At 44.7% G+C, this 25,625-nt stretch overlaps 2 protein-coding genes across 2 annotated transcripts; both read left to right on the top strand.

Annotated features, from left to right (window-relative positions):
• The first annotated feature begins 1,629 nt into the window (after positions 1–1,629).
• On the top strand, positions 1,630–13,314 carry PARL (presenilin associated rhomboid like). Its single transcript, XM_078869376.1, has 10 exons — positions 1,630–1,771; positions 4,703–4,874; positions 5,487–5,627; positions 6,473–6,521; positions 7,413–7,508; positions 9,299–9,448; positions 10,525–10,595; positions 10,947–11,048; positions 11,997–12,094; positions 13,175–13,314. Exons 1-10 carry the CDS (start codon positions 1,722–1,724, stop codon positions 13,269–13,271), a joined length of 1,026 nt encoding a protein of 341 aa, XP_078725502.1. The 5' UTR covers positions 1,630–1,721; the 3' UTR covers positions 13,272–13,314.
• Positions 13,315–15,528: 2,214 nt separating this feature from the next.
• Positions 15,529–22,740, top strand: TSSK6 (testis specific serine kinase 6). Its single transcript, XM_078869374.1, has 6 exons — positions 15,529–15,603; positions 16,520–16,638; positions 17,444–17,603; positions 18,833–19,086; positions 20,146–20,557; positions 22,589–22,740. Exons 1-6 carry the CDS (start codon positions 15,529–15,531, stop codon positions 22,721–22,723), a joined length of 1,155 nt encoding a protein of 384 aa, XP_078725500.1. The 3' UTR covers positions 22,724–22,740.
• Positions 22,741–25,625: the final 2,885 nt, after the last annotated feature.

Below are 25,625 nucleotides of genomic sequence, written 5' to 3'. Positions count from 1 at the left end.
GGGTAAGAAATCAAAACCCGTTTGCGACCTCTGCCACAAACTCGATGTCTCTTGGGCTTCTTCTAAGATCCACGTGTTCGTTTTCTTGCATTGTGTAACAGTCAGAATCATAATCTACCAAACCCGTCAATCCCTTATCAGCGCCCTACCTTATTACAGACCAATTCAGACCTGACTGGTCACCTCGTGCTCCTTATAAATCTCAACGTTCATCCTAGAAAGTCCCATCAGAAGGGAGAAAAAACCCTAGATACATAATTTTTGTGCCCGTGATGAAACGGATGTACGCCGTATGGACATGAAAACTTAATTTCCCTGCACAAGAATACGGGGTAAACCGTATGGGTTGACACGGTATGGGGCCGTCCATAAATGACGTCACGCACTTGGGGGGGGGGGTTGAGAAATGTGACGTCACATCAAAATGCGCAACTTTAAATAAATATAGACAACACGTTCTACTTAATTAAATAGACTTTTTAATAAATGTTTTCTCCTACAACATCAGAGTGCAGCGCCACATTAAATACGCACTACAATGACAATAGTTTAAAGCGATTTGAAGCATGTTTTATTTTGGGGGGGGGGGCAAAGCTTTGTGACGTCATATTTGAGGGGGGAGGGGTCTGACTTTTTGTGACGCCGTGTGACGATGGGGGGGGGGAGGTCAAAAATCGTCCCAAATCGCGTGACGTCATATATGGACGGCCCCTATGGTATCTGTATTTTTACTGCTGGATGGCTTGCAGGGGCGGATCAGCACGTTACAATAACAAAACAATCACAACAACATTTAAACATGTCATCGGAAGGCTTTCGCGACCAATACCATCCATAACTGAGAGAAGGGGTTTGCCAAGTTCAAGTTAATTTATTCATGTATTAGGTATAACCCTGTGAGCCATTCGGCTCTTGAATCGGGTGCAACCGCAACAAACAAAAACATCTTAAAGTGAATATGTGACTGAGTGCAAACAGAAAATCCAAGAAAAGACAGCAAAATATTGCAGGAAAAGAACCCCGTACACCAACGCTGTGTGCAAAAATCCCAGTAGGATGCAAGTCAAACAACCAACAACACGGAAACTAAACGTGGCCAATTCGTTACACGAGTTAAGCTTTTAACATTTTAACTGGTTGTGTGTTTGGAGAGTAAACCCACTCGCTATACAACCATCGGCAGTTCCTATTACGGTGACGTTGAGACCAAAAATCCCACATTTCAACGAAAGGTTTAAATTCATATGTAGAGTGAAAACTACACTCACAAACAACCTTAGATATGATATTAAATATATTCTAGATTTGAAGTTTTCGTGACTGCAAGGATTCATACTCTTTGGTTTTTTCGGTAAAGTCACGTAGGTATTTTTTTTATAAATAAAAGAAAATAGAATGAAAACTAAAATGTAATTAAATCAGTGATTTTATTTATTTTATTTTAGTTGTTTTCATTCTATTTTATTTTATTTATTTAAAAAAAACGTACGTGACTTTACCGAAAAAACCGAAGAGTATAACCATAAATATACTTGCAAATATATTTTTTTGAGAAATAGACAACAGAGAAAACATGAATGGTCGGTACGATAATAAGTCGGTACAATAATAAAGTTCCGGAGTGGCGTTTTTCCGTCGGGACATTTATTTCTTCTTTTGTTGTTGCGTGAGCGGAGCCGGACGTGACGTCGGTGCAGGAGCCGGAAGTTCACCGGGTCAACATGGCAGCCGTGTGGAGGGGCGCGTGTGTGGCGCGTCCTTCACTCTCATGGTGACTCCTTCACTCACTCAGTCACTCATTCAGTCACTCATTCACTCAGTCACTCATTCATTCACTCAGTCAGTCACTCAGTCAGTCACTCAGTCAGTCACTCAGTCAGTCACTCAGTCAGTCACTCATTCAGTCACTCAGTCACTCACTCAGTCACTCGCTCAGTCACTCAGTCATTCAGTAGTCACTCGCTCATTCACTCACTCCTTCACTCATTCAGTCACTCACTCAGCCACTCATTCAGTCATTCAGTAGCCACTCATTTAGTCACTTATTCACTCAGTTACTCAGTCACTCATTCACTCACTCGTACACCCGGCTACTCGTCCACCGATTCACTGAGTCGCTCGCCAAATCGCCGAGTCAATTGCTTTCGTCACTCGCCCAGTGTTTCGCTCACGGCTGTCGGCACTCGCTGCTGCCAATTCACTACCCCAATTCAATTCACCACCTCAGTTAAATTCACTACCTCAATTCAATTCACCACATCAATTCAATTCACTACCTCAGTTCAATTCACTACCTCAGTTCAATTCAACGCCTCAGTTCAATTCACTACCTCACTTAAATTCACTTCCTCGGTCACATATTCGCTCAGTAATTCATTCACGCAATTGCGCATTCGCTGATTTAATCTCTCGGTCGTTTATATCGTCGCTCAATTCTTGAATCCGTCGGTCGCTCGCTCGCTCAGTGATTCGCTCTGCCACTTTGTAATGTCATTCGCCTCGACGGAAGATCGAGGCGTTTCACTTTCTGAGCAATGCCGTCCACGCCAAACGCAGACATCGCTACATACATTCTAAATACATACTACCGATGTCAGTCGCTGACATTCAACGAAACGCTAAAACTAACATAATAATAGTGTCCGCGTGCTTCACGAGCTTCATAAACATGGGGAGTTTAGTAAAAATAAAGTAATGCTGTGAATCGTCCTACATTAATTCTAGATTTGAAGCTTTCGTGACTGCAAGGATTCATATTCTTAGGTTTTTTCGGTAAAGTCACGTAGGTAAAAAATTTAAATTAATAAAAGTAAAATAAAACAAATTAAAAAATCACGACGTTTCGGAAGCAACACAAGCCTCCGTCTTCAGGTGGAACCGTCACAGCCACGACAGCTGTATCAAGTAAATGAGAGATCACAAGAAATACCACCCCGTATATATATAATATATATACGGGGTGTTTTATTTTACTTTTATTAATTTAAATTTTTCTTGTTTTATTTTACTTTTATTAATTTAAAATTTTTACCTACGTGACTTTACCGAAAAAACCTAAGAATATAATCGTCCTACAACCAATCGGTAACCCCGAGCGTGCATAGCACCGACCCTATCCAAACCCGTCATTCTCCTGCGACTCCCGTATTCGCTATCCAAGTCGTTCACCGAATCGTTTGCAGATGCACGTGCTAAAATTATGTTGCAATGATACGAAACATTCTGATTTTGTCACGATTGTGCCAAGTTAATCCCAATAATCTCACCGTTTAAACTCAATGTCTGGCATCGCCTGTTTGGACAATACTTTAAAATGAATACAGTGCAAGCGTTTGAAATGTAATGGTTTTCGAAAGTTACTTTGAATGGACAACGCACAACAATTTAGAGGGAGCATCGTGGTCACCCAATCAATACAGAAAGCATAACTCCTTGCTGCCATTAAAGAAAACTGCCGTTTTCCGGGCAAAATATCAAAACAAAATCTACAAGACCGCACAGGAAGGACTAAAGAAAGGGGGGCATCCAAGGAAGATTTGGATTCAGAACATTGCAGACTGGTCGGACTTAAACCACAACCACCAGTCAGGGTGCATTGAAATCACGATCATTGCCAAAACGGTGGCTCAGTGATTTCCTCTTCAAAGTGGGCAAGAGTGATGGATGGATTGTATTGAAGTGGGCTGGTTTTGTAAATGTAATGTTTTGGTCAGATATAATTGTTTTGTGTTGAATAATTATGTAATCGGTGGCCGGTTGTGACACTTCATACAAGATGCACTGCACTCCTGTGCTTGGCTATCCTGAAGTAAAAAAAATACCTTTCGTTATCTGCTCACCAACGCTAAAAGACTCATCACTCACCAAAGTTATTTATCACTCACCAACCCTCGCCAATATTATTTACTAACACTGGTCATTGACCACTTTTAATATTCCTGATATGTACCGTTTTATTTTGTATATCCATTTGTGTGCACACCTTCACAAACATGTAACACCAACCTAAACTATATTGTAAATATAAGCTCCCAATGTAATGTTAATTTACACACAAAACTTCCACATATATACAACTCTGAAACAACTACGTACGTGTGTACACACACAAACACCTACACAATGGTCCGACTATACACATGCAAACACGCACAAACATCCAAAATACAAAGATCCCCGTATAGCCTTAACAGACTTTTGGGGAAAGTGCTGTTAGCGAGCATCTATGAAGACCAGCACGGTACATGAGGGGGTGGGGGGGCCAGCGAATGGCGACGTTTACACACTGAACCGGGTACTTATTTGAGGCTGAGTCGACCTAGGGGAGGCCCAGGATCGGTTCAAATAATTCTCACTGGTGTTGGCCGCGAGCGGGAATCGAACTCAGGTCGCCGAGTCCATAGCGAAACCCGCTAACCACTACGCCACCGGTCCCCAAACACCCACACATATATACTCACATGCATATACTGCACACATTAAAACAGCCGTCATTTCCCAGTGACAGTAACATCAACATCGCGTTCGTTCCTAGCTAGGTGTCCATTGAGGCCATGTAAAATGTTGAAGGCTCGCTGGCAGGTCACAGGACGGATGCAGGTTTTATGGGTTCACCCGACTGAAATGCACCACCAATGCACCTCACTGGCAAAGTTGGCACACACAACCACACACCCCGTCACGTTGTCCCTTTTCTCCCCAGGTGCCTGGTGCCATGGCAGACGACGTGCCGTGGCTTCCGCCGCGTGTCCAAGGAAGGAAGTCTTGTGCCCCCTCCTGCGCGCAATGGTTTGCTCCGTCCAGCCGAGTCCATCCCGGGCGGAGGGCGAGGTTCTGCCGTTTCCCTCGTGCGTCCCCTGTTCTTCACCATTGGGGTAATGCATTCATCCCCATGGCACGCACATGTCAACAGAGCCTCACTAGGCACGCTGGGGAGAAGCTTTGCGGCTCTGTAACGTGGTTTTAGGCCGGTGGTGGTCTCGGATGGATGTAATATTTTCTGTCCGCTGTGCACGTATGTGCGTGTGTGGGGAGCGGTAGTGTTGCGTTGTGCTACGAACCTGGCGACCCGGGTTCGATTCTCACTCAAGGCCAACACCAGTGACGATTATCTGAACCGGTCCTGGGCCTCCTCTAGGTCGACTCAGCCTAAAATGAGTACCTGGTGCGATGTGTCAACATTGCAACTAGGGAGACAAAGGCGGCCGGGCGTGGTGCTGGCTACCCATCCCCTCATGTGCTGTGCCGCCCTTCATAGATGCCCGCTAACAGCACTTGCCCCAACAGTCTGTTACAGGTTTTACGCGGGATCTTTGTCTTTTTGTCTGCACATGAATGCACACATCCCTGCGTCAACCCCTGCATTCTATGAGTATTTGTTCATGTGTGTGTGTGTCACGCATCCCTGCGTCAACCCCTGCATTCCATGCGTATATGTTCGTGTGTGTGTGTGTCACGCATCCCCATGTATCCGTTCCTGTGTGCAGTTCTCGGGCTGTGCATTTGCGACTGCCTCTATCGTGCAATACGAGGTGGTAAAACACCGCGTGAACAACTACCTGAGTGACGCGCGCAATGCCTGGATGGAACGAACACGGCCCGCAAAGAGTGGGGACTTCCGCAAACAGGTGGGGACAGATACGTACGTGGGGAGGGAGATAAACTAGCAGGAAAGATATTCTTAGGTTTTTTCGGTAAAGTCACGTAGGTAAAACATTAAAATTAATAAAAGTAAAATAAAATAAAAATCACGACGTTTCGGAGGCAACACAAGCCTCCGTCTTCAGGTGGAACCGTCACAGCCACGACAGCTGTATCAAGTAAATGAAGACGGAGGCTTGTGTTGCCTCCGAAACGTCGTGATTTTTATTTTATTTTACTTTTATTAATTTTAATGTTTTACCTACGTGACTTTACCGAAAACACCTAAGAATATGAATCCTTGCAGTCACGAAAGCTTCAAATCTAGAATTAGCAGGAAAGATACACGGGGAGATAATTACACGGGGAGGGAGATATATGCAGAGAGCGATACAGGGGGGAAAGGACAGAAATATATGCACAGGGTGAAGAGAGATGGGAAGACAGAGGCAGTAAGAGACACAGGGAGACACCATCGTGAGATGGCACACGCGGTGACATCATTAGGGCAGGGCGAGCGCATCACGTGTGATGTCATCGCATTGGCCGGCAAGGCAATTGTTTTTAGCGCTGGATGTTGTTTACAATTTGGCCAGTTTTACAAACAGTTAAATAACTTTTATACTTTAATTCATTTAGATCATCTTTATGAGTTATAATTGGCAGATTAAGAGAGAGAATCTGTTCATGCGTTCAACTTTGTTGAAAAGCGTTAAACAGGCGAGAGAGATGAGCAAAAGGAGAACAAAAAACACAAAATATGAAGAGGGAGAGAGAGGCTTGGCGAGGTCTCATTACGTCCCATGTTTTGTCATCTCCTCTGCACCCTCAGATCAACCTGTGGTGGAACTCGCTGTCTGAGGGCGGCAGGACTGTCGCTGGTGCGTCCTTTTCTGCTCCGCTCACCGCACTGCACCGCACTGCACCACGGTGCCCGTCACCCGGGCTCAATTCCTGTCCACGTGCGGTAGCAGTGGTTCACTTTCCAAACCGTGCTGTGGGCCACACCCAGGTTGACTCAGCCTAAAAAGAGATGTTGGTGCAATGGTGTGTGAGTGTGTGTGGCGGTGCTGGAAACATCCATATCCGTCATGTGCTTTGCTGGCAATAAAAAGTGCTCCCTACTGTGTAGGCCAGAGGTCTAAACTAGACTTTAACTAAACTTATTTTTGTTTTACCAGGTAAGACTCACTGAGCTGTACAGCTCTTTTTCAGAAACGACTTGGCCACAAATGGTAACTCAACTTAGTGGCTTATCACGTGGAAATTTATAGCAGCCGATTATACACTAAAAACGTGGAGGGAAAAGCCGGAGGATCCGGAGAAAAATCCACGCGACCACGTCGAGAGAGAACATGCAAACTCCAAAAATACAGGCGTCAGGATCGGGATCGAACCCACGCCCTCCTGTATACCAGACTAGGAGGTTAACATCTCGCCAACGCGGCACCCATGCATAGAGGCAGAGACACACTTGAACATGCATACGTAGATGTTCGCAAAAGCACAGATGTGGATATTTTTGAAATTTATAGCAGCCAAATACTTTCAACGCATGTTTCTAAGTCTCTTGGGAGGGCTCTTAGAAGTAGCTCTGATAACACTAAACGTTGCACTGCACTGCAAGCATTCTAAAAAAAAATCTTTGTAATCTTACGCCATGACCGCCGATTGCAGCTTGTACAAACCCCTCGGCAGGTTTGTGCACGTGTGCTTGTCCTGTGGAATGTGTACATACAACCATTGGCCAATTTGCGTGTGCATGCACGCAGGCATCATCGCGATCAACGTGCTGGTGTTTGGGATGTGGCGGGTACCGGCACTGCAGTCGAGTATGATGCGTCTCTTCATGGCCAACCCTGCCGCAAGTAGGTGTGTGCACGCGCGTGTGTGCGTACGTGCCACCACGTGTGCGCGTGTGCGTGTTTACGTGCATATGTGTCGGTCGCGTACGTGTGTTTCACGTGCTGGCTGGCATGTGTAAGCGAAGGTCGTGTGTTTATTACGTGTGTAAAATGTGTGGATATGGGTGTTGGGGATGAGTTTCGGATTAATATTTTTTGAATGTTGGATATTCGGATGTTTCAGGTCAATTGACGTTTTTGTCATGTTTTCAGATTTTAATTGAATATACATTAATAAATAACATTAATTGTTTATGCACACTATTTGATCATTTTAAATGTTTTGTTCAACTAATCTTTTAATTTTTATATTAAGGTCCAACAGTAATACAAAAATATTAATGTGAAACATTTTTTTACTATATAATGAAGCAAATATTTTATTATTTGGTTGTTTTAGTAAAGCCATGTAGATTGAAAATAATAGTAAAAAAATAAAGTGATTAAAAATCTAAATAAATGAACACTAATGTAGACTGTAGCCTGGTTTTTAAGCTGGTGAGCGTATTGGCACTCTATAATGTAGACTGTAGCAATGGTTATTAAACTGAGTGATCGTATTGGCAGTCTATAATGTAGACTGTAGCCTGGTTATTAAGCTGGTGAGCGTATTGGCATTCTATAATGTAGACTTATTTTTGGTTCTTTCGGTAATAGAAATAAAATGAAAATAAAAAAAAACCACGATGTTTCGATCGCAACACAAGTGGTCGTCATCAGGAAATATTATTTATCTGATGGCGCTTTTGGATGCAAAGGTACTGATTTCGTGTCATTAAAAATGACATCACTTCCGTTTAGGTAATGTTTTGAGATCAATACAATTAAACTTTTATTTTCTGATTTTCTGATATATCATATCCAGGCCCGATGTTTGGATTTTCATGATTAATCAAAAAATTGGGAACACATCCCTAATAGGTGTGTATATATATACACACATAGGTGATTATAGGTTCGAGATCACAGCTGCTCGCAAACAGCGTTTGCCTCAATAGTCTGTGCAAAGCTATTACGGGGGGAGATCTTTATTTGTGCATTGGATACATTTTCATTTACGAGTGCATTCTTCTCTAACATATTCAGAACCTTTATACTGCAGGAGGAATCCAATGAGCCATAACGCTCTTTTTCACCGATGTCCAGTAGGGGGTGGGTCAGACAGTTACAACAACAAACAATACAAAAACACGAAAGGATTGCAAAGTATAGACAAGGTAAGTAAATCACAATTAGTTTTATTTGACCAGGTAAAGCCCACTGAGCTTATTTGCATCTTTTTTAAAAGTGCCCTGGCCACAAATGGTAGCTCAACGAACCGGCTTATCACGTGGAAATTTATAGCATCCAAATACTCTAAACGCCTGTTTCAGGGTTGTGTATACATACGTGATATTAATCACATGCATGTGTTAACAGGTGTGTTTGTCTTCTTGGTTCTTTCGGTAAAGTCACGTAGAAGGGAAGTAATAAAATAATAAAAACAAAACATAATAAAATAATTCTCACGACGTTTCGGCCACAACGCAAGCAGCCGTCCTCTTCACCTGAGGACGGCTGCTTGCGTTGTGGCCGAAACGTCGTGAGAATTATTTTATTATGTTTTATTTTTATTATTTTATTATTTCCCTTCTACGTGACTTTACCGAAAGAACCAAGAAGATGAATCCCTGCAGCCACGAAAGTTTTAAATCGAAATTTAGGTGTGTTTGTGTGTCGCACTGTGTATCCGTATCGGTTGTCTGTGTATGCAGAGGCCCCGTGCCTGCCCATGATCCTGTCGTGTTTCAGCCACTACTCACCCATGCACCTGGCGGCCAACATGTACGTGCTGTGGAGCTTCTCCCACAGCGCCGTTTCCATGTTCGGTCGCGAGCAGTTTCTCGCATTCTACACATCCGCAGGTGCGTTCGTTCGCCCGCATGCACGCCCACTTACTCGATCACACACCCACTCATCTTCTTGGTTCTTTCGGTAAAGTCACGTAGAATGGAAATAATAAAATAATACAAATAAAACATGATAAATTTATTATTTTATTATGTAATAATATTATTTCCATTCTACGTGACTTTTACCGAAAGAACCAAGAAGATGAAACATGATAAAATAATTATTTTATTAAGATTTATTTTTATTATTTTATTATTTCCATTCTACGTGACTTTACCGAAAGAACCAAGAAGATGAATCCCTGCAGTCACGAAAGCTTTAAATCGAAACACACCCACTCGTTCGCCCACACACACGCACTTGCTCAGTCACTCATCCACCCACTTGCTCACCTGCCTGCTTGCGCGTTCACTCACATGCTTACGCCACGGTGGCGAGATGTTAACTCCCTCGCCTGGTATGCAGGAGGTTGTGGGTTCCATCCCGACCCTGACGCCTGTATATTTGGAGTTTGCGGTTTCTCTCTCCCCGTGTTCGCATGGATTTTTGTCCGGGTCCTCCGGTTTTGCCTTGCACATTTAGAATCCAGATACGTTTCAGAGTATTTGGTTGTTATACATTTCCACATAAGCTGCTTCGTTGAGCTATAATTTGTGGCCAGGTCGCTTCTGAAAAAGAGCTGTATTGCTTAGTGGGCCTTACCTGGTAAAATAAAAATAATTCAGGTTAGTTTAAATCATCACACACCCACTTGCTTGCTTGCTCCCTCTCTCGCCCATTCGCTTATTTATTTGCTAACACCCACCCCCTCATTCACTCACTCCCTTATTCACTGGATTACTCACTTGAGTACCCTCTCTCTCATCCACCCACTCACCCGCTTGGTTATTAGTCTACTGGCTAACTCGCTCACTGGCTCCCTCACTAACAAGCTGTATTATTCATTCATGTACGCACGAGCATATAACACTCATTTGCATGTGCGACCCACGTTGAATACACGTGTGCTTACACGTGTGCTTACACGTGTGCTTACACGTGTGCTTACACGTGTGCTTACACGCCTGTGCTCTGTGCTGCGTGTTAGGTGTTACCTCGTCGTTTGCGAGCTACGTCTTTAAGACGGTGACGGGAAAATTCACCCCCTCCCTCGGCGCGGTAAGTTCATCCACCTTGACTATGACGATGATGATATACGTGATGAGAGCTGTGTTATGACGATGGTAATGAAGAAACGGTGAAGTTGCAATTATGGTTATGGTAACGATTTTACAGTGCTAATGATTGATGATTGTGATGATGGTATCAATCAGAGTAGGTATGTATGTTGAACTTCATTAGCACCGTACATAGCCAAATGCGCTAACCGGAGGTGCAGAGCAATGGTGATCGTGATGATGGTGACGACAGTGATGTTTATAGTTGTCATGATGAGTATAATGATGTTACGTTGATGATGATGATGATTATGTTGATATCGTCGCTGATGTCAATGTCGTTGCCGTGCAGTCTGGTGCCATCATGGCCGTGCTCGCTGCCGTCTGCACCCAGTTCCCCGACAGCAAACTCGCGATCATCTTCCTGCCCATGATCCCTTTCACTGCCAGCAGCGTGAGTAGCTCTGTCACCCTCCCTGCCTCTGCCAAGGCCCCATCTCCCTAAACCAAGGCCCTGCCCCTTCTACAAGGTCCAGCACCCTTCATCCGTGTCTCCACACCTACCACCACGGCCCTTCCCAATGCCACCAAGTCCTGTTCTCCATCTACCTGGGCCCACACCCCCATTTTACTGTAGCTCCTCCCCTCCCTCCCTCCCTCCCTTCACATCCGTATGTCCCCATGTTGTTTACATCTGCACGCCACCTCTTCTGTCCACGTGTCCCTGTCCCTGATCTTACCAATGTCCCGTGTCCTATGTTGCCATGTACCCATGTTCTCATGTCTCAAATCTCCCCAGTGTCCCCTTGTACTCGGGTCTCTTTGCCCTCATATTTCCATGTCCTTATGTCCCTATGTGCCCATGTAGCACTGTCTCCTTGTGCCTTTGTCTACACGTCCCCATGCCAATGGGTCCTCACATACCAGTTTCCCCATGTCCTAGTCTTTGCCTGCTAAATCTGTGTTCCTAACGTGTATGTATGTTGAACTTCTTATGCACCATGCCTAGGCAACCGTGGTAATCGGAGGTGCGGGGGGACAACAAACTAAACTAAACACAAAAATCAGTTTTAAAGAAATGCATTTTCAATCTCGATTTAAAAGCGCATAGCTTCAGTGGCTTCCTAATATCGGAAGAGCATTCAAGATGGCCGCAGAAGCACATCTGAAAGCGCGCTATGCAGTGACCGTCTTTGTTCGACAGTTTGCCAAAAGCCACTGCGAGGATGACCGGAGTCTGCTTGTAGACTCAGCTTTAATTATAATTACAATAGCAACAGCATGTAGCATTCTTGGCTTACGTTACAAGTTATAATTACATAGCAATCGCAGGTCATTACGGTAAACAAAGCCATTGCAATTTGTAACGGATCCCATATCTGCCCCCTGGTCTTCTCTTCAGGCTCTCATGGGGATCATGGCTCTCGACACGACCGGACTCATCCTGGGCTGGAAGTTGTTTGACCACGCGGCGCATCTGGGTGGAGCCCTGTTCGGCATGTGAGATCCCGCAGACAAAACCCCTCGCCCAGTCGTTCAACGTCGTTGACCGCGTGGCGATTCGACCGTGAAGATAGTTTGCCTCCATCGCTCTCATCTCACGACGCTGACGTCATTAAACTTCGATTTAAAGCTTTCGTGACTGCAGGGATTCATATTCTTGGTTCTTTCGGTAAAGTCACGTAAAATGGAAATAATAAAAATAAATCTTAATAAAATAATTATTTTATCATGTTTCATCTTCTTGGTTCTTTCGGTAAAGTCACGTAGAATGGAAATAATATTATTACATAATAAAATAATTATTTTATTACGTTTTATTTTTATAACTTTATTATTTCCATTCTACGTGACTTTACCGAAAGAACCAAGAAGATGAGTGGGTGTGTGATCGAGTCAGTGGGCGTGCATGCGGGCGAACGCACCTGCGGATGTGTAGAATGCGAGAAACTGCTCGCGACCGAACATGGAAACGGCGCTGTGTCACGTAGAAGGGAAATAATAAAAATAAAACATAATAAAATTCGTGACGGCAGGGATTCATATTCTTGGTTCTTTCGGTAAAGTCACGTAGAAGGAAAATAATAAAAATTAAACATAATAAAGTGTTCATTAGGATGCTGTCTTTCCGACAGCTCTGTTCTTCACCTGAGGACGGCTGCTTGCGTTGTGGCCGAAACGTCGTGAGAATTTTATTATGTTTTATCTTTGTTATTTTATTATTTCCCTTCTACGTGACTTTATTGAAAGAACCAAGAAAGATGACGTCATTGTCAGTGGGCATTACAACACTGGCATCATTAGGCATCAATTTAATTAATTACTGTGCTTAAAGCATGCCTTTTGAGCCTCGTGTGCTCAGATGTCAGTGATATGCAAATGGTATGCGAGTTTTTATATTTCATTAATGAAACCGATATTCAATTGATTCAATGGTTATTTCAATACTCTCTCTCGTTGCATCTTTAATATATACACGTTTCCATCTGATGTGATTGCACACGTGTGTATGTATGTACGCGTGTGTGCGTAACCTGTCTCCACACACGTGCGTGCATTTACATGTGTGTGCGTGTGCAGTCTGTACGCGTGGCGGGGAAACGAAGTCATCTGGCTGAACCGGGAACCGCTGCTCAGAATCTGGCACAACATCCGCTCCCGCGGGGGTGGCTCCTAGCCCTGGGGGCGTGGCCTAGCCATGAGGGGTGGGGCTTATTACAAAGGGGGTGGGGCTCATAAAGGGGGGGGGGTGGAGTTTTGTTGGAGGGGGCCCTGGAACTTTGTGAAAACATGGGGTGGGACTTGCCACACAATTTAGGGGAAAGGCTTTGCGTGGGAAAGTTTGGTGGGGCATTGCAAGAGTGGTGAGGTGGACCATGTCACAAAGTCTGGGCGGGGCTTAAAAAGAAGAGATGCGAGGGGTCTAAATAAACGATGATGGCGCTTGCTCTAAAAGGGGAAGGCATCTTTTTTTAAAGGGCAGTCAGGGCTAAGATGTATTTAAAAAAAGGAGGTAGTTAACTTTAAGGAATGGCTTTTACAAACGGGGCTGGGCTTAATTTAAAAGTGACAAGTTTGATTGAAAGTGCACGATGCTATTTGAAGTGGGCATGGTTTATTATTTAAGTGGAGGGACAGGGTGTAATGGGAAGGGGGTGGGGTTAAATCAAACGTGGGCAGGGCCTGGCCTGAAGAGGCTGGGCCCAGTCAACTGACATCATCGTGTCATCAGATGTGGCTTCAGAGAAGCCTTTGATACTTTGCTTTGATGACGTCACACCAATACAGTTATTCTGAATAATCAAAAACACGTTATTTGGAGGAGGCCGGATGGCTTGGATGCCAGTGCCTGACTGGCACAGCTGAGATCCTCAATACAAATCCGGGTTTCAGTCATCTGTTGCCGATGGTCCCCGCTCGCGATGTCACCGAAGACTGCACGAAAAAAACACGTAAATACTCTTAGTTTTTTCGGTAAAGTCACGTAGGTAAAAAATGAAATTAAAAATTGTATTATTTTATTTTTATTAATTTTAATTTCATGTTTTACCTACGTGACTTTACCGAAAAAACTAAGAGTATGAATCCTTGCAGTCACGAAAGCTTCAAATCTAGAACACTCACGTAAAATTTGGTTCTGCACTTAATATTGGTATTTTTAGCTCTTATGATAAAAAAGTATTAGTTTGACTGTCATATGATGAATATTACTCGCTGCAGCAGGACAGATGGGACAGTGCTGCCCTGCTTGCTACTGTGTGTACTTGGAAGAGATATCAGAGGTAGCTCCGTGGTTTCTTCTCTTTGTGGGCTTTTCTCAGACCAGATGGTTGTGCACTGCTGTTTGCAAGATCCAGATAGATCCCTCGTCCCATTGCTAGACTGATAGCATAATAGAGATATTGTTAGAAAGTAGACAAAAACACATCGTGGCTCATGAACACACGCAAGAGCAGTCGTGGATATATTGGTTTGGCTCTCAACACAATCTGTTGGGAACCTAAGGACGATTTAAGTGTGTGTGTGTGATGGCATAATGGATTAGCCACTTCCTGTACCACAATTGTAGCCTGATCTGGTTCTGAACAGATCATTTCAGCCCAGAACAGACTCGGTCAAACTATTGCCCAAATGTAATGTCTCTGACCTGACAATGAAAAACATGTATTAAAGGCTACATACACTGACGTGTTATAGTTTGAAAGAAATGGTTTATGCGCAGTCTTATGCTATTTTTATTTATTGCATGATGTAAATGTTAAGTTGCCGAAGTGAATGTAATTGTACGAACAAATGTGTATGTTTAATGGTCATTTTATAAGGGCACCACGGGGTGACCAGCCCCTCCCCACCCAGCCCCACCCCTCCCACCCCCCACCCAGCCCCACCCTCCCCACCCACCCAGCCCCTCCCTCCCCACCCAGCCCCTCCCTGCACAACGGACACAATAATCCCCTGTGGGCTGGTGTAACCTGGCGATTCCTACCAGTATTATTGGCAGAATGTATTGTCGTTGCACAAGACTTGCAAGCATCTGCAATAGTTTTACATTTGTGAGCATTTGGATATTTAAACAAGTGCATATTTAAATAAACTAAACGTTAACCATAAAATGTTAAACCTTCGTGATGTTGCAAACGAAGTTTTAACGTGGCCCCCCCTTGACCTCCCTTCGGCTTAGTGGCACGTGACGCCGGACATCAAAATGACCACGTGGTCCGCACGTGGCCCGTACGACGCACGTTGAGATATGCGCGTGCCCATCAAGTCGGTTTGAATAATGCGCATTCGTTAATATAACAACATTACCTTTGAGTTTTTATTATTAATTCTGCAGCGCTGTGAGACTACTATTACGGGCGATGTAATCAGGATCGTTTTAAAATATCTAATGATAAATATATCGTTAGATGGTGAAGTGTTAAAGTTTACGAATGGATGCTAAGCACATTTTAAGTCGATATGGATACAGACTCGGCTACACTCTTGGCGAAGGGACGTACTCAAAGGTAATCATCGTCACATTAACTTTTTCACACGATTGGCTGGGTTGTGACCACGTCGAAAACGCGAGGCCGTGCTTTGCATGGCTTAAAGAGCACCAAGTGGTTTGACAATTCGTAAAATACGACTCAACCTTGGTACAGCATTCTTTAGTTGGGCATGGCCCATTGATGAAACTATCTGAATAGTTATACTGGAGGAATCCGATGAGCTTTAAATATATTTTTTTACATGTCCAGTAGGGTCATATCAAAACGTTACAACAAAAAAACACGCTATGCGTGCAAAGTGTGGGAAAGGTAAACAAATAACTTTATATTAAAAATAAACTTATCTTTTATATCTAACTAGGTAAGGCCCACAAACCCGTGTCAACTTTGCTGAGGGGTGCCCATAATGCGTTAAATCACGAGACGATAACCCCGAGGAAGTTAGCAAAGGCCCTCTGTCGAAAACATTCGGCGTTAGCATCGTACAAGCGACGTTATTTATCTTGAGGCCTTGCTCTTAGGTTCTTTCGGTAAAGTCACGTAGGTAAAATAATAATAAAATAATACTAATTGAAAATAACTAAATTAAATCACGACGTTTAGGAAGCAACACAAGCCTCCGTCATCAGGTGCTCCAGTAAAATTACTGTAGCGTGTGAAGAGAGCGATTCAAGACACGTGTTTTTTTATATAAATTAAATTACTGGAGCAGTTACACCTGATGACGGAGGCTTGTGTTGCTTCCGAAACGTGATTTAATTTAGTTATTTTCATTTGTTTTTATTTTATTATAATTTTTTTACCTACGTGACTTTACCGAAATAACCTAAGAGTATGTGAATCTTTGCAGTCACGAAAGCTTCAAATCTAGAATCTTGAGACCTTGTTTAGGGATTGAGTTACACAACTGACACCCTCGCCATCACCTCAGGTGAAGTTTGCAACGTCCGAGCAGCATCAACGAGACGTGGCCATCAAGGTCATCGACCGCAGGAAGTTGCCTCCCGACTTCGAGGAGAAGTTCTTGCCCAGAGAGGTGGACCTGCTCAGGTAGGCTCGATCAGGCGAGGGCCTTAGGCCTAGTCTGTTGTTGTTGTTGCTTGAAGACCCATAAAGAGACAGATCTCTGACCCATCGTCTTAACACTCCCACCACGTAAATCTGCATTGTCTTGAGGCCCCATCGCAGGTTGACCTGTCATTCTACTGTAGAGATTCCATCAGTTGGCTCTGTAAGTCCATTGTCTAGAGACCCCATTAGGGACCAGCTTGTGTATTGCCTAGACACCCCATCAGAGAACGATCTATTATCTAAAGACCCCATGCAGAGACTGGCTGCATCAGTTGTAATGTCAGGACACCCTGTCAAAGACCAATCTGTCAAGTCTCTTGAGACCAGTCTGTTACGTGTATTGTTTGGAGATGTCATCAAATACCACCATTTGGAATTTAGCGATGCTGATTCAGTGTTTCTAACATAGCCATTGTGAACCACCAGAGTAACTCAGCCTGATTGCTCACTCAGATTCTCAGACCCGGCCATTATGAACCAATTGCCATGTAAAAACGAGAGGCACCCAACCTCGTGGGTTTTAACCGAAGTACACCATACCAAAGGTGTCGACACAGCCATTATGAACCTCTTTGAGATTAATACACTTTATGATCTTATCAACGCTGCCGAGTTTAGTATTGCAGAGCTGACCATTATGAGCCTCGAATGATGATGATGATAGAAAGACATGCACCAAGCCCAATGTATCTCACCCATGCAGCCCTATGATCAATGCTTGCCAGCTCAGAGAGTCTTCGAACCTGGCCATTATGACCACGTGTTCTGCCTGTTCGGGCCACAGATCCCTGCACCACCAGAACATTGTGGAGGTCCTGCAGCTCATCGAAGGCTGCCGCGGATACATCTTCTTTGTCATGGAGCTCGCGCAGTCCGACCTCCTCCGGCTCATGCAGGAACGGGGCAGCCTGGACCAGAGCACGGCTCGCGGGATCTTCACAGAGGTACGCTAGCGGTGGTGATGGTGTTCGTGGTGATGGTTAGTGTGCTGCACTACAAACCCGGCGACCCGAGTTCAATTCTCACTCCACGGCCAACACCGGTGACGATTATCTAAACCGGTCGTAGACCTTCCCAAGGTTGACTCAGCCTCAAATGAGTGCCTGGTGCAGTGTGTATACATTGCCACTAGGGAGACAAAGGTGGCCGGGCGTGGTGCTGGCCAATCTGCCTTATCGTATGCCGTGCCGGCACTCATAGGTGGTCGCTAAGGGCACTTGCCCCAACAGTCTGTTAAGGCTATACAGGGGATCTTTTTCTTTGGCGGTGCTTCGTTGTGGTGGTTGTGGTTGTTGTTGTGGTGGTGGTAATGTGGTCTAGTCATAATTACTATCATATCCATCACCAGCAACGTCATCGCCATCACGTCTTTGCCATTATCACTTGCACTGGGGAGACAAAGGCAGCCAGTCACAGCAGGATATGACTCTGTCTAACCACATGGAACGTCCCAATGCTCGTTGGGGAGGAGAGGCTGCAATTTCCTCTTTTGGGAGCTACACCGATACCACCTGGACTTTTATGGAATACATGAGGTCCGGTGGACTGGTTCTCGCTTCAGTCACCAGGAGAGGTGGACAGACCATTCTTGGTCAATTCATAAAATACCACAGGAACCCCAAAATCACGAATGATAACCCAGAGTCCTTGCCTTTTGACTATCATTAAGATCATTAATGATTGTGCGCAATCGTTAAAGGTCACATTTCTTATTCTTGGTTTTTTTCGTAGGTAAAAATTGAATTTAAAATTAATAAAAATAAAATAATAAAAATCACGACGTTTCGGAGGCAACACAAGTCTCCGTCATCTGATGAAATGATTTTTATTATTTTATTTTTATTAATTTTAATTTCATTTTGTTACCTACGTGACTTTACCGAAAAAACTCAGAGTATGAATCCTTGCAGTCACGAAAGCTTCAAATCTAGAGTCACATTTCTTGTTAACCGTGGGGAACAACCGGGATGTTCTCTGTCCCCTACACTGTTCAACATTGTTCAAAGTGCATCGGGCCTAGCACAAGCACTGTGGTCACAAGTGTAACTTCGTGGCCAAACGGCAGCTATTGTTTTATGTTTTGTCGTTGTTGTTGTGCATACAGTCCTTGCACTCTCCCCACAAATCTGTACACGCGCTATCCGCGGGCACCTTTGTCTTTGTGTGCGTGCAGCTCTGCAGTGCCGTGCACTACCTGCACCAGATGCACGTGGCTCACCGCGACGTCAAGTGCGAGAACGTGCTCCTCGTCGACGGGCTGCACGTGCGTCTCACCGACTTCGGCTTTGCCCGGCAGTTCCAGATGGACCTAGCGTCAGTCCCAACGCACCACCGATTCTCTAGTGCGCAGTGGTTCTCAACAGTGCGGTCCCAGGTTACTGGGTCCGTGACGGTCCTCCAGGTGGTCCGTGGGGCTGTGATGCAAATGTAGGTTGATCCGGAAAAAACCTTTTGTTTTGGACGTAAATTCATATTTTACTTATGATATTTCATTTAGAAATGAAGTTACGTAAAATACCCTGATTATACTTACCGTAAATGCACCCCCTAAAAAAACCTTATAGTTGCGTAAAACATTTGTTTTAATTTTCAGTAGATGCACCATGGTCTGTGTTTCACCGTAGTCGCACGTGTCAGTGTAGTTCAAGTGATGTCACCTACCACCACAAACACCCATGAGATGAAGGCTTGTTTTGGATCTCTCACAGAGTAGTGCAACTGTCCACACTTGAGAACAAGCGCACGACAGGAGATGCCACAGAACTTCTCAGATGCCGTCAAGTGACCTCGAGCTTACACAGTAGGGGGCAGCACTTTCCCATCTGTCCTGCTACAAGGAGGGGTGGTTCAACGCTTGACAGTCACGATACTTTTAATTCTCACAGGTGGAACATCACTCATTTAAGCGCGGAGCCAAATGTAACGTGATGTATACTTCTTTGCCGAGACCATAAACTCACGGCAATGGAGAACCCAGTTTAAGCAAAGGCGATCTCTTTAAATGGAAATGGATCAAGTTTAACAATTAGCAGCAAGATATGTCAATGAGAATTCTCACGAAAAAACTATTGTCACTGTGATGTCGAAATTTGTATTTGTCGCAAGAATTGTCCGAGGGCGACAAGAAAGCCAGACTGAATTGCATATGTGGAAGTTATAGCAAAGAGAGAGATTGAACTGAACTAAATAGGTATAACACTGGTAGAATGGACCGTGACAGGAAAATATTAAAAAATAAATAAATAATGAGATTTTTAATAAACCTGACATTCATTTTTTTACAAATCCTAATTTATTACGTACAATATTACGTGTCCAACAATGGTCAAAAAACTTGAAATTAGGACGTCAAAATCCCAATTTTCACAAAGGCTTTGGAACATCGAGGGGCAGCATGTTATGCAACCAGAACTGTGCTGACCAAACAAACGCATTTGGTAGCTTTATTCCAAACCCCACGAACACCGCCCACCCAACCTTCCGCAGGCACCCGGGCTGTCTGGAGGAGCTGAGCAAAACTTACTGCGGCTCTGCGGCGTACACGTCGCCCGAGGTGCTGCTGGGAACGCCGTACGACCCGCGCCTGCTCGACCTCTGGAGCCTGGGCGTGGTGCTCTTCATCATGGTCACGGGCTACATGCCCTTCGATGATTCTAACCTGATGCAGCTGGTGCGCCAGCAGAAGAAGGGCGTGACGTTCTCTGGAGTAGCCTCTCCGGGCCCATCGTCTCACGCGCAGCCACTGCCTGGTCCCTCCGGCACGGACGACGGCGGTGGCGGTGGCACTGCCGATGACAGTGGCCACGATGACTTCATGGCTGGCAACGTGCCGTCGGGATCGGGATCGGGATCCTCGTCCTCGCCACGGAGAGACGGTGCGGGCTCTTCGAATGCCACGGTAATGAGAATGCATGGCTAATGCGTCTGTGAATTTACAGCCTTGGTCAGTTCACTGCAGGATGAGGGATTCACCATGCTGTGCTGGTCATGGTCATTGTTTGACCACACTTCACTATGCTGGACAGGTGTGATTGTAAGTAAAGGTGTGCGTTTGTGTACAGGCGAGTGTTCGTGTGTGAGTATTCACCCTTGTGTTTGGGAAAATCGACCCCCACTTGTGGTGTCAGACAGTAGCACTGGAGCGTTGTGGGTAATGCCATTGGGGGAAAGGCTGACATTAGTCAGGCCATTACCTTCATAACATGCTCGCATCCACCACAGTTGCAAATGGAGCCATTGAATGAATACAAAGAGCTGATAATCCGCCCACATTAAATTTATTTCGAAATAACCACAGGAAAAAACAACATCAAAGTAAGAGTGTGTACGAGGCCTCTGAGGGCACGTACGTCTATGATATCCCCTGGTGGAACCCCATATCGCAGAGCCAGGGACTGAAATCCCCCCTCAGGGATCCTCTATAAACAACAGCCAATCACTGCGGCTACCCACGTGAAATGTCCAAACTTTCACTGGGGAGAAGAGGCTACCATTCCTCTGTCAGAATCTGGGCGGGTACCGTCCGGACCCCCGTGGAATGCAGGAGGTCTGGTAGGCTGGTTCTGGCTCCGTCACCATGGGGGATGGACCATCCTCCACTCGAGACAGGAAACTAAAGAGACAGGGAGTGGCTTTTCTCATGAATAAAAATATGAAGGGAACGTGATGAGTATGGCGGTGAGGTATGAGAAGCAATGGGTCCCAGGTTATTGTGAACTCGCCCCCATCAACATAGGAATGGTTGTGGTGGCCTAAACCCAAAATGGGTTGAACATCACTAAACGGATCAAAAAAGGGCTGATGATTCTGATTCCTTCTATGACCTCCTGTCCCAGTTGCTCGCTGCAGAAGTCCCACTTGTGCCCATAGAGACAGCTGCCACTGGGGGTGCTCTATCAAATGTTTTAGATTAGATTTGATGTAAAGCGTTTATGAGGCTCCCTGACATTAAGAGTGCGAGTTGTAAATAAAGCAAAGTCATCGTCATCATTACTCCATCCAATACAGGAATAGCTGGGACTTGGTGAGTACAGTCTGTTCTACTATAGCACGTGTTTTCATAACGCGAATTGGATATAACTCGATGAATGCATGAGGGAACACGTTTTATAATGTAGATGCGAATGGATATAAAGCGATTTAGTGAACAGAACTATGTCACGTGAGTAGGAATACGCAGTCCATAATCAACGTTTTTGGGTTAGATCGCGTTATTTATAAATGTGTCGTAACCCTCCACCACCCGACACGGCCAATCAGCAAAAAAGTGTCACGTTGACAAAAGACAAATAGTTCACTGCTTTAGCCCACCGGTGTGTTGAAGCGTGAAACCACAACATTTACAATTTTTGAGTACGACGTTTCACTGGTAATTGCATCCAGCATCATTGGGCAATTCGCCAGAATGGTGAGGCTCTGCTCTTGCTCCCGGTCTTAAATAGAGCAGCAGCAGGGTGACGTCATCATTTAACTCATCAGGTGCAACGATTTAAGGCGGAGGGGGGGTATTGTAATTATATACTAGAGGAATACGCAGTTGTACGGCTGCTTCGGCTGGATGCCTCTAGATCCTACCCACGCGCCTCAGTCTTTGTTCAGCCTGCATATACGCATCTTGCATGTTGATTTGAAGCTTTCGTGACTGCAGGAATCCATACTTTTTGGTTCTTTCGGTAAAGTCACGCAGGTAGAAATAAAATAAAACAAATCACGACGTTTCGACCGCTTGAGTATCTTACATGTTATCACAGACTGTGCTTCACCCTATACTATTTATCATAATGTGATTTTCCCGTAACAGTTTCTTCAAAAACGCAACTACCTCCTTGTGGTAGAACAGACTGCAGTTGAAAGATGCAAGCGAGAATTTTAGAAAAGTCACTGAGAAGACAACAGAAAATCTCTGCGTCATTGCCCCATGTGTCCACAGGTAGACACCCGGTGCGAGGACCTCATTTTGAAGCTGCTGTCATTCAAGCCTTTGGCTCGACCTCAGCTCGCTCAGGTCTTCTTGCACCCATGGATGATGGAGGCTCCGGATCAAGACCTAATGCTCATCCGCTGACTGTAACCACTTCTGGCTGAGCTGACCTAAGGCTGGCACAATCCCCACGTGGTTCCTCTGTTTGGTTCTACGACGTAGTGGTTGAGCAAAGGTGCCTTGAGTGACGCAACACTGCTTTGTAATAATTAAAACATAAGCTTTGCTCGCGTTGTTATGCGCCTCGGTATTTATGCTCACCACTCAAGACACGCACCAGACATCGTTCGCCAAATATTTAAACTCACCACTCACCTGACACGGTTTATGAGAGGCTACAGCCGATTCAGATGTACGTACACTGTGTGTAGATTAGTTGTGTCCCAGTCGGATCCATTTTTGTTCCCATAATTCCGTGGACCTGTTGATAAGACTGTCCGTTTCAAATCAAGAGCATTCAGCTTTAGAACAGGACCAGCCAAGAGAATGAGCGTGTCCAGTCGCGTAACTAGCGTGGAGGCAGGCGGTGCCTTGGCCTCCCTGGTGGCCAAAGCTTCGAGTTTGGGGCCCCCCTTGACAACCACCATGATACGTTATCAACAAAGATTGTAAAATAACAAACGTATTTAAATCGCGGTTGAAATTTGTTTATGCAAAGCTTTTCAGTTACGATCCACGTTTTATTTTTTATTTAATTAGAGCAGTAACGTTTGGAGTAAAATAACATTTGAAACAGAACTCCGTTTCTGTTATATGTAATTAATTAGATACGTGTAAATTATATTGCAAAGCGGTAACTACGGAGCTGTAGTAGCTGCATTTTGCGAAGACGGGTCGCCCCTGCAGCGTTAAATGTTGAAGACCGTGAGCGTAATGATGCGATTATCAGAATCTGAGTATTTATACTGGAGGTATCTAATGAGCTATGGAGATCTTTGAATAGTTGTCCAGTAGTTTTCACAGACGTCCAGTAGATTTGGCAGGAGGAGCCGCGATAAATCGCCTAGGTGCGACCGTGCGAGACAAATCAAATATTGGGGACCCACCGAACCGATTCCCGCACCAGCCCTGAGCTGATAATGTCACTACGCCACTGAGCGTCACGTGCGTTGAGGAAGTTTGCTCAGCCCCCCCCCCCTCGATTGAGAAAGTCTTCCAGGACATGCAGATTGCAGACCATCGTTTTGTAAGAACGCCGTGTACACTGATTTCATGTCCACGGTGATGCATTAGTCTGTTGTCAACTTTAAATGTGCTCATCTTGAAACGGCTGATTGGGTGTCTCACAAATATAGGCAGAGCTGCTACAAAGAGGCGCGTGATTAAGCTCAGAGAGCTGAGATGTATCTGAGCTGTGTGACATGAGCATGCAGACACACCAGGCGATGCGTGATGGTTTATACTCGGCGATGGGTGACGGGCGATCACAGCTCTTGCTGGAATATTCATTTGGTTTATTCTGGGCACATGCAAAAATACTCTTTAGGAACCCCACAAATGTGCATGACACCCTTCAGCTCAGTGTCGTCTCAAGAATTCATGCTCATTCACCTTCCCGATAGGGGAAGGCATCGTGACTGCCAAGGGTCTAGGCAGTCACACATATTCTGATCCTAAATGGTCAGCGTGGTAAATGTTTTTTTTAAAACTCACCTACGATTGTTACGGCCTTTGGGATCCGCCGGCATGCGTCAGATCCCAGAAGCTCAGCAGGTTTTGGGCCTGGATCGTGCACGAGGACGTAGCACGTTGGCCACCCTGTTTAATATTGCGGGCGTATTGATCATACATCGCCAATACATTAGATATGGACAAGCATCCCCCCCCCCGTATGGCCTTAAGACTGTTGGGGCAAGTTGCTGTTCAATTTCGATTTAAAGCTTTCGTGACTGCATGGATTCATATTCTTGGTTCTTTCGGTAAAGTCACGTAGAAGGGAAATAATAAAATAATAAAAATACAACATAAGATAATTAAATGGTCAGCGTGGTAAATGTTTTTTTTGTAAACTCACGTACGATTGTTACGGCCTATGGGATAATTATGTTTTATTTTTATAATTTTTATAAAATAATAAAAATTAAACAAGATAATGTTTCGATTGAAAGCTTTCGTGACTGTATGTTTTATTATTTTTATAAAATAATAATTAAATAATTATAAAACAATAGGATAATTATGTTTTATTTCCTTTCTACGTGACTTTACCGAAAGAACCAACAATAAGTTTCTGTTCGTGAGCACGTGGGGGTAGGGTGGCAAAACACCACGCCCGGCCGCCTTTATCTCCCGAGCGGCGATGTGAGCACACCGCACCAGGTACTCATTTGAGGCTGAGTCGACCTAGGGGGAGACCCAGGACCGGTTCACAGGTATTCGTCAATGGATTGTTGGCCGTGACCGGGAATTGAACTCGTAGGGCAACGCGCTAACCACTGCACCACCGCTCCCCGTACATTCCAAACCCAATGCGTACAAATTGAGTGAACGAGTGCAGGTGAGATTGAGTGCTTAATAAAGGGCATATTTATCGCATCCTGTACGTACGTTGGCTTACGGAACTAAAGCATGAACACGGACGACAACAAAAATGAAACAGAACCTGAAAGGGCTCAGAGGTGCGTGTCGAACTGCATACTTTGAATTGCGGGCGGGAGAGAAAGAGGAACGCATTAAATTTCGATTTAAAGCTTTCGTGACTGCAGGGATTCATCTTGTTGATTCTTTCGGTAAAGTCACGTAGAAGGGAAAAAATACAAATACAAAATAAAATTATTTTATTATTTCCCTTCTACGTGACTTTACCGAAAGAACCAAGAAGAGGAACGCATTATTTTGTGCGTATTGTGGGGATCAATAAAGTTATTAAGTTATTAGCACCGTCGGCTACGTACGGTGCGAAGGAAGTTCAACATTAAAAGATCCCCCGTGTAGCCTTAACAGACTATAGGGGCAAGTGCTGTCAGCGAGTGGCACCTATTAAGGC

The sequence above is a fragment of the Lampetra fluviatilis genome, chromosome 27, assembly GCF_964198595.1.
Source record: "Lampetra fluviatilis chromosome 27, kcLamFluv1.1, whole genome shotgun sequence".
NCBI lineage: Eukaryota > Metazoa > Chordata > Hyperoartia > Petromyzontiformes > Petromyzontidae > Lampetra > Lampetra fluviatilis.
This window is presented reverse-complemented; position numbering and strand designations above follow the sequence as displayed.